At 39.4% G+C, this 9900-nt stretch overlaps 1 protein-coding gene across 5 annotated transcripts; it reads right to left on the bottom strand.

Moving 5' to 3' along the window:
• Positions 1-1505: 1505 nt before the first annotated feature.
• Positions 1506-9519, bottom strand: LOC121520703. 5 transcript variants are annotated; one of them, XM_041804283.1, is made up of 5 exons: positions 8557-9519; positions 6389-7308; positions 6159-6203; positions 5937-6044; positions 1506-5842 (listed from the first exon to the last, which is right to left on the bottom strand). In XM_041804283.1, exons 4-5 carry the CDS (start codon positions 6034-6036, stop codon positions 2253-2255), a joined length of 3690 nt encoding a protein of 1229 aa, XP_041660217.1. In that variant the 5' UTR covers positions 6037-6044; positions 6159-6203; positions 6389-7308; positions 8557-9519; the 3' UTR covers positions 1506-2252. The 5 variants fall into 5 exon arrangements, with proteins under 5 accessions (XP_041660217.1, XP_041660214.1, XP_041660216.1 ...); XM_041804280.1 differs by having other exon boundaries at positions 5937-6221; positions 6389-6438; positions 7170-7308; XM_041804282.1 differs by having other exon boundaries at positions 6159-7308.
• Positions 9520-9900: the final 381 nt, after the last annotated feature.

Here is a 9900-nt window from a genome sequence, read left to right as displayed (position 1 = left end):
TGAGTATTCAACAATTATGTGAGTGAGAGGGTGTTAAAATAAACTGGTAATTGAGACAGAGATGTGATAATATATTTCACTTTTTGTTTTTGAAAAAACAAAATAAGTTCCTTTTTCTCACTTGAGCCCCTGTCCCCCAAATGTGTGTGCACGTCCCTGGTTACTGATGATCTGAGGTGGTTAAACACTGATAAAGTCCTAACGTCCTCATAAAAGAACCTCATCTTTAACGGCTTCATATTTCAGACCATATCAGGAAACAAATGTTTAGAAGCATAAATAACTTTCAGTCACAAACTGTGAAGAGTTTTTGTACCTGGTCAAGTTTACTCTTGTGAATGGTAGCAGATCATTTTTATTCTTGAATGTACACTGATCAGTGTAATTAGACAAGACTATTATTTACATTTCTGTGCAGACCCAGGAAAACAAATATAAGCTCACTACACTTTTAATAGTGAAAAAAAGAACCATAAGAATAGTTTATGTCAGTTTGGGTATGCACTGATCAATTATTCTGAAAATCTCAAAGTTCAAACACTGTTGACCTGGAGGAAGTTAACACTTGAACTTTTGTTGTTCCTGTCAGCAAAGTCAAAATGTAAAGAAGCGTTGCTAAATGTTGAGCTTCACTAAAGTCACTGTAAATGCAGAGGAGAGGCCTCAGTGTGTTTTAAGTGTGGAGGTGTTCTGACAGCTTTAAAGACACTGACAGACTTCTCCACATCAAACGTCTTAACACTCCTTAACATGATTTTATGGTGCATTTAAAAATAAAAATCCAGGCTAATGTCTGTGAGAGCTGAATGCCTCTACAAAGACAAATAAACACTTTAACGTTGATTTTTATCTACTGTGTGTGAGCTCATCATTTTGAAGATAAATTGCTTTTACAGCTTTAGAGCAAGCTCCCTTGTCCTCTTTCAAAATAAAAGTCTGTTTTCTATGCATTCAGAGGGTAAAGTAACCTTAGCTCAGGCCGGTGCAAAAATACAAAATAAAACAAAGAGCTGTTTCTTACAGAAATATCTATACTATTATGACTGCCATTTTCATAAATTTGATTTTTCTTCAGAATTTTTTTTAACTAAATTTGAAAGTAAACTGACTAATCCACTAATAAAACACTCCAATTACTAAAACAGATCAAAATAAGTTCCACATTAAAATCCTTCAGTTCAACATTAAAATTCGGGGATTTATATATTTAACTCTTTCACTGTTGAGCTGAAAAGTTTGGGAACCCCTGCTGTAGAGAACAAGACTAGAACCAGAGACTGAGAGCATCAACTCACTGGAAAATGTTTACAGAGGGAATAAATCAACTGATGAGCAGGAACATTTTATTATAGACCTCTATCTATCTACGACCAATGGAGTCGCCCCCTGCTGGACATTAAAATGAATGCAGGTCATCTTAACAGTGCTTGGTAAAACTGACCTGAAAGATTAAAAAAAAAGCAGAACTCATCATCAGGCAACACAACTGTTTTAGTAACACCGATTTATTGATAATTCAATGATTTCCCTGTTTATAAGAGGGAGGTTTTACATGATAACATGAGAGTAAGATAAAAGATAATTCACACAAAAATGAGGAGTAAGATTGGTTTCATGTCAATAAATCTCCAAAACAAACAAACAACAAAAAGAAACTTCATGTTAAATTAAAAAAATAAAATCCAACAGCAGATAACTCAGTGTAAATGTAATGGAAGTAAAGGGAAGAAAAAACCCACACAAAATAAAAGAAAAGCTGAGATTTAAAAATTTTGTTTTAAGACACTGCACAATGAACACTAGCTGAACTGTAGGTTTGAAAAACAAATATTGGGTTAAAGTCGATCCATAAGGATCAACAGAACATGTTTGATCTGTTTTCCTTCATTCTAAATTAAAGATGTAGATAGTTTTAGTACAAAAGAAATCTCAGAGATCCATCCTTTAATGCATACATTTTTAAAATTGTGACATCCTCAGTTTTTTAACTTTTAATCTTGGTCTTCCAGAGTGAAGAATCAGTTCTGGAGAATCACTGTGTGATTGGTTTTCAGACTGAATCAGTCCTTCATCTTTGTCTATCAGTCAGACACCATCAGTAGTTTCTTAGGTGCCGTGTTATCCTTGATTCCAAATGTTGGTATCAGTTAGGTCTTGGTTTCTTGGTTGTAGTTCCAGAGTTGCTGTGGTCGGTTAAGGCCCTTCTATAATCTGTACTGTTGTCTGCAGGACCCTGATCAGAACCTAAACCCTTAGGCTAGACTACTGTGGGGTGCCTCTCCTTTGCCAACCTTAGCCATGAGCTCTGCTCGTTCTCTTAAGTCCATCAGGGACTGAACTCGTTTCTTCCAGCCTGGTTTGGCCTCAGATTTCTCTCCTTCAATGAGCATGTCAATGTACTCTGTAGTGGAGAGAGGATCTGGTTTCAGTGAGATCTCCCTGAGTCTGGTTGGACACTGATCAGAACTCCTGATAAGATCCTTCACAGTGGTCTTCACAGACTCATATTCAGCCCTCAGTTTTCCAAACAGTGCTTCAATGGGTGACTTGTCTTTTTTAGCGATGTCATACTTCTTTTTCAGCTCTGCTATAGTTTGTTTTACCTTGACCTGTTTGTACTCCCATTTGTAAGCCTGATTAAAATGCACATTCCAGAAACATTTACCCGGACACACAGTGCAGTAGCCGTCTGATCTGATTACAGAACATCTGATTTTGTTTTTGTCATCTTTAGAAGGACGGTTATCATGGCAGGTGAAATGACACTGCTGACAGTTGAAGAAGTAACTTCCTGCCTTAGTAAGTTCTACCTGAACAGGCTTTGTGACAGTGACTTCAATCTCAAAGTTCTCATTTCTCTTGATCTCTGCCTCAAACTCTTTCAGTTTTTCCTCCGTCTCTTTAATCTCCTCCAGTTTGGCCAAACTAATTTTGACCTGCTCCTGCAACTTTTCGACTGGATTCTCCAGCTGTTGTCTTTCTCTGAGGACCTCCTCTGTCATTGTCAAGCTTTTAGCATCAATGAGATTTAAAGCAACAAAGAATCTCTCCATGCTTCCTGTCCCCATGTTCCAAAACATCTCATCAAAGTTCATGCCATCTGCGGAGGATGTGTTGTCAGCAAACAAAGCTGAATTGTTGAATTTGAAGTGAACTGGCTGTCCATCTTCTGTTTTTGGACATGGGACTCCTGAATCATTGATCACTTTGAGAACAGGTGGTACCTGGCCATCAGCGAATGTCACCAGAACCCTGAGGTTTTCTGTGATGTCTTTACCAAAGATCGAAAGGACAGAGTGAAACACATGTTCCTCTGTTGGTGTGAGTTGAGCTAAAGAGGACTGAACTACCAAACACACAGCATGAATGTCACTGAGACCAGAACTTTCAGAGAAGAGATTCCTCAGCATTTCTCTGATCTCTCTGTCTCTCTCTATGTCTCTTGTGTCTCCAAAATCTGGAGCGTCAACAATGGTCAGAGAGTGATCTATTCTAAAGCCTTCCTGGTGATTGACTTTGTACACGGTGACCTCAGAGGTCTGGCTTTCAGACTGTGATCTGGACTCATTCTCTTCAATCATTTTAAATCTGAAATCATCCTTCCAGTTCACACCAACAATGTAGTTGATCATTCCATCGATCAGAGTGGACTTTCCTGATCTGGTTGCTCCCATAAGCATTATGGTGAGATTTGGCTTCATGCTCTCTTTGCCCAAGTTAAACCATCGACATCCTTTAATACTCATTCTTTGTTTTTCCAGAGTCAGTTTGTAAACTGAGGGTGAGGTATTGTTAATCCTTGTACTTCTCTGTTTGAATTGTTCAGTGAGATGATTGTATTCGGTAGTGGAGACTTTCACAGTGACACTCTCCTTGCTTCTTCCAGCTGCACCACAATCACTTCTGACCCTGAGGGCATATTCTGTCTCTGGCTGAAGCCCTGAGATGATCATCTCCTCAGCTCCTGTTTTCTTTTGGTTCCACTGGAGATCCTCCTCTGTGTCTGTTTTGGTGTACTCCATGATGTAGCTCAAATTGTGGACATCTTTTCCAATCTCAGCAGGTTTCTCCCAGCTGACTGATACCTCAGTTGAGTTTGACTGAACTTGTGGTTTTCCTGGAGGGCTGCATGGTAAGGTTTTAATGGGACTGCTGATTTGATTGGCTGGTCCAACACCCACATCGGTCACTGCTCTGCACCTGAACATGTACTCTGTGTTTGGACTCAGATCAGCCACTGTGATTTCTCCAGATTTCTCTGCTGTCTGTTGTTTCCATCCTTCCTCTCCACTGACACAGTACTCAACAGAGTAGGAGGTGATGTTCTCTGATCCAAACTTTGGTGGATCAAACTTCAGTTTCACACTGTTGTGGTTCACATCACTATCTGTGAATGTTTCAGGCTTTGACGGCGGCTCAAAGTCCTCAGTGACAGGAAAGCCGTCTTTATAAAGGTAGACACTTGAACCTTTCTGTGTCTGATTTGTCATTCCGACTGTCAGGAACTTCATGTTCACGTTCTCCTGGTTGGCCTCTGCAAAGTCACTGAAGAGCTTTGCTTTTGTCCTCAGTGAATCTACCACTTCTTTTGAAGAGTACCACTGTTCCCTCTCTACATCATGAGTACGAGGATCTCCAGGGTTTTCTGATTCTGGTTTTTGTCTTAAGTAGTTTGATAAAACTGAGAGGAACGGTTCATCCACTCCCAAAGAGGTGAAAACAAAACAGACACAGTGGTCTGAGCTAAAAATTTCCTCATCAGCATGTTGGGCAGAAACAACCGTTGTGTTTTTCATCATGTTTGTAAAACGCTTTAAAGCCATTATTTCTCTGATTTTACAGTTCATCCACTCATTCAGGTTTCTGTTGCTGAATGGAGAAGAATGTATCTTACTCAGGATCTCTGCGAGCCCAGCCTCCTCTTCTCCTCCTCCTCGGATTGATGGAAGTTTCTTTGCCAGTGCTTGTTGGAACTCAAGTTTGAACTCAGAGCACATCTCTTTAAATGTTTTAATCTTTTTTTCAATCTGTGGGAACTGCTGTGCCGTGGTGGTTCTCAGAGCATCATTACACCTCATTTCCAGCTCAATGAAGTCCTCCAGAACTTTCTGTGATTCTTGCACCAAACTAACACTAATCTGACGAACCAGTTTAGCAGCGGAAGAATCTAAAGTTGTCAGTGGCAGCAGCCACACCTTCATTGGTACTGAGTTCTCTCCATTGGCTCCCAGCAGAGAAGGCAGACTTTGGTAGACCTGTATGGCATCCTCAAAGGATGTGGGCATTTTCTGAAGGGAAAAGTCTCCAATGAAACTACAGGAGAATTTCTCAACATTTACCCTGTCCTTTTCCTCCATTTTCAGTGAACCTTCACCCTCAATAGCAAGAAAGGGAATTTTCTTTATGACCAACTTCAGGTTTCCCTCAACGTTTTGCTGATTTTCATTTTGAGAAACCTCACGGTCAAAGACAAAGAAGGCTTGGGCCCCATAAAGGATACCTGTGACTATGTGTGTCGCTAATCCTTTGTCAAAGACATATGGGTGCTTCACATTTCCTCTTCCAAGATGATTCATGGACAGTTCCTGGACCTTTGTAGTTGCTTTGTACTTCAGTGTTACCCTGGCTTGGTTTTTGGAAGTCTTACTGTTGTTCAGGTATTTGGCTGATCCATTGACCTGCACAAGTCCACCCAAGAAACTTGCCTTCAGTGATGCATTAACATCGAGAGCTGAAGATTTATCTTCAATTAATTCTGAGGTAACAATCTCAAAATCATTGTGTTTCTGAGGTCGCTCTCTGATATGTTTTACCAGGTCATCATGGTCCCACAATGTCAGTCCTGCAAAAGAGAAACTTCTCATACTTAGCAAATGGCACATAATATTGAAAAAAGTGATCATAAGATCTGAGATGAAAAGAAAAGTCTACAGTACCAGGGACGAGTGAGTCTTTGCGGCAGTCGTACAACATCCCGAGGCTGAAAGGTCGGCCGAGAGCCGCGACCTCCATTGTACAATTGGCATCAGAGTCCATTGATCTGTCTGAAGAGGACAAAAGGGAACAGCAGCTCATATGGCTGTTTGGTTCATCTTTTACCTTGAATTGTTATGGCCCCAGCCACTTCCCCTCTCCTATGTGTGAGATTAACCTCATACCTTTACTTTTATTGGTTGTAAAAGCTTTAACATCTCAGGTTGGAGCTGCTGATAAAAGACCGGCTGCGTATAGTGAACAGATTAACGAACAATACCAAATGACTCTTATGATTGAATTCTGATTTAAAATAACAGGGATTGTAGAGAAATACAGTAAGACCATTTTTCATTCAGGACTTTGACCGTTGTGCAAGGCATGGAGCCACTTAAAATAACTTTAATGACTCTACCTTTGCTCTAAAGCCATACGGTCTGATAGGCTCAGAATAAGACCACCTATCTATTAGAACACAGATAAGAAGGGTGTGGAGACATTTATGTGATTCAATAAATATATATCCACATGTGAATATAGCTCATCATTCAAAATAAAGAAAAAATCTGCCTGATGAACACTACAATAGAATTTACAACACAAAAGAGGACACAGTAAATCATAAATGTAAAGTGATGAAGAAAATGCACAAATTGGCTCCATAAATCAATCAGAATACAGGAGAGAAGTGTTTCATGCTTAATTCTGGAGGTCTCCAGACCTCTAACCTGGATGTTGTGTAATTTCTTTTTTCTATTTCTATTTTATGTCGGATTTTATAACATGATTTATCATATTATACTGTATTATCTCTTACAATTACAAAAATGTATGTTCTTCCTTTAGTCACTGAATTAGCATAATATTGTGTTTGACATGTAAATATGACCTCTGTATGAATTCACCTTGAGAGCCAATCTGCTACTCCAGTTTAAAAAAAGACCCTAATTCCCCTCAGAGTTTATAAAATAAAATATCTTTACATAGTTCCACTTTAATCTGGAACTCAGTTTTCTCAACAACAAAGTCTCATAGTAGCTTTGAATAAAAATAACTTAAATACAGTAAAATGATGATGGACACTTTGACACTCAAACCTGAACTTTTAAGTCTTACCAAGCTTTGATTTCTTTTTGATTTATTGTTTTTTACATGACACTAACTTGTTTTCTCTGTATGGAAAGGAAACGATCTACCTTTCAGGTGATGTCTTTTTCACCAAAGCTGGCTGTGCACTCGAGGGTCAGTGCAGCTTCAAACCAAGTTCAGTAAATGTGATCTTCTAGCAAAGCAGTCATCCACTCAGTCCAGCACAGGGCCATGGCAACCCTAGACCTGCAACCAGTGGTGGACAAAGAATTCACCTCCAGTACTTGAGTCAAAGTATTGATACTTGTGGTCAAATCTTACTCAAATACAAGTAAAAGTTCCACGGTGAAGTTTTAATCAAGTTAAAGAACTAAAGTACTTACTTTTAAAAATATTTAAGTATTCAAAAGTACATGCATTTAAAAAAATGTAAGTATTCAAAAGTACAAAGTACATTTTCTAATATCAGTACATTGCTGTATTGTTTTCTCAGTGCTTTTACAGAACCTTGTTACTCCCTGAAACCACCTAATGAAGGACTGACTTACATGTAGAACCACTCTGCCACAAAAAGGCCATAAAAACACCTGTAAAAACTTCCCCATAAAAATGCAATCAAAAACAATAAGGACAACTATTATCATTTAATTTTATTTAAAAATTCCTACCCAAAAACAGGAGGGCCTTTTTTCTCTTCCCACACATTCACTATGGGGGAGCTTAATACCTGGCTATGAATCATTCCTTTATCTGAAATCTCAAACATCGAGCTGAGATATGGCCATGGGTGCGCTGGTTTTTCAGCTTGAGTTTCTCCTGCCATCTCCACTGCCAAGTTTTGTTTGAATAAAGGTGGGAGAGCTTGCTACACAGAGTGAGGATGACATAGCCTATTTCCGAACCTATCTGAGGTGTGAGTTGTGACTGTGATTGGTTCCCTCCTGTGAAGAGCACAGCGTGTGGCCAATTGCATTTTAGAAAAGAAAAACACCAACATCTGATGACAAAGCTATGCTGAACCTAAAAGGAACGAGTACCTCCTAGAAATGTAGTGGAGTGGAAAGTACAATATTTGTCTTTGAAATGTAGGGGAGTGAAAGTCATAAGTTTCCAAAAAAACAAATACTCAAGTAAAGTACAAATACTGAAGAAATGTACTTAAGTACAGTACTCAAGTAAATGTACTCTGTTATTGTCCACCACTGCCTGCAACACAATGATAAGGACACCATATATAACCTGAACACATGAGCTAACACTGATGTCTTTAATTGACTGACAGAAGTATGCACATCTAACTTTAAGAACAGCTTATAACACTGTACTATCACTGGATTTACTCAGAAAGGTTTGATTTAAAGTTAAATCATAAAAAAGAATCCTAAATATGTTCTTTAGCATTATCAGAACCATTGGACCGGTCTAGCTACATAATCTACCTTGTTGAGTCACTTTTCATGAGAAATATAAGACAAAAAAAGTCATTTTACTTACAGTAGAAGGGTGAGTGATCCTTTGACGCTGTTGAAGAGTTTCTGCCCTTTTTATTGTGTCTCAGGATTAAAGTCCAACATTAGGTGCAGGGAATAAAACTATCACCATAAAAGATGTTCTCCAGTGGTTTGGTGCTATTTTCATTTTCATGTACAGAGTCCAATTCTAGAAAAGTGCAAATTTAACAAAGCCTATTTGTGCATTAACATTCAATAAAAAGAGGTTTGGTCAGGCACTCGTGAGGGAAATATCACTCTGTTTCCTGATAAAGACAAAGCTTTTTTAGCATTCTCTACATGTACATTAAAATCCCCTTGAAACAGACTCAACACAAGCAGCTCAAAAGGAGTCCAGCCGCCAGGTCATCATTAAAGACTGGAGAGTATGTTAATGGTCTGTATCTACCTATTTAAAGGACATTGGGGGGGTCACATATTATGTAAAATACACTTTTTCAGGCTTTTCTAACATGTGTCCAAGGCTGCTTAAAGACTCTGCTGCGCAACTGTGTCAACCTCTCCACGGGATCTTCAACCTGACTACAGATCTATTGCCCTTACTTGACACATCATGAAAACTCTGGAGCGGCTGATTCTACGCCTACTGAGGCTTGATGTCAAAGACAAACTCCATTCCCTGCAGTTTGCATACAAAGAACACATTGGAATGGATGATGCCATCCTCTTCATACTTCACCATGCCCTGTCTCATCTGAACCTGGCATTTATGTGAGAATCATGTTTTTTGATTTTTCAAATGCATTCAACTCCATCCAACCTACCATACTCAAAGACAAGCTCACTGAGATGGGAGTGGATCCTTCCCGTGTTTCTTGGATCATAGATCAACTGACAGGAAGGCCACAGTTTTTCAGGCTGGGGAACTGTGTTTGTGGGACATTAATGAGCAGTGCAGGGGCTCCACAAGGAACAGTCCTGGCTCCATTCCTGTTCACACTGTATACATCAGGGATCTGATAAGTGCCTTCAGTGACTGGAGTCACAAAAACTGCCTCCTGAATTGCCTCAACACCTCAAAGACAAAGAAAATGATCATAGATTTCCGTAGATTCAAACCCCCTCTTCAGCCAGTGAACACTTGTGGCGTGGACATTGAGGTGGTGACGTATAAATATTTAGGTGTACACCTGGATAATAAGTTGGACTGGTCTAACATCATAGACTTCATCTACAAAAAGGGGGAGAGCCGCCTTTTCTGCCTGAGAAGACTCTGATCAGTAGACATCTGCAGTAAGATGCTGAAGATGTTTTATCAGTCTGTGGTGGCAAGTTTTCTGTTTTATGCTACAGTCTGCTGGGGAGGCAGTGTAAAACACAAGGATGC

Source organism: Cheilinus undulatus, linkage group 13, assembly GCF_018320785.1.
Source record: "Cheilinus undulatus linkage group 13, ASM1832078v1, whole genome shotgun sequence".
Lineage (NCBI taxonomy): Eukaryota > Metazoa > Chordata > Actinopteri > Labriformes > Labridae > Cheilinus > Cheilinus undulatus.
This window is presented reverse-complemented; position numbering and strand designations above follow the sequence as displayed.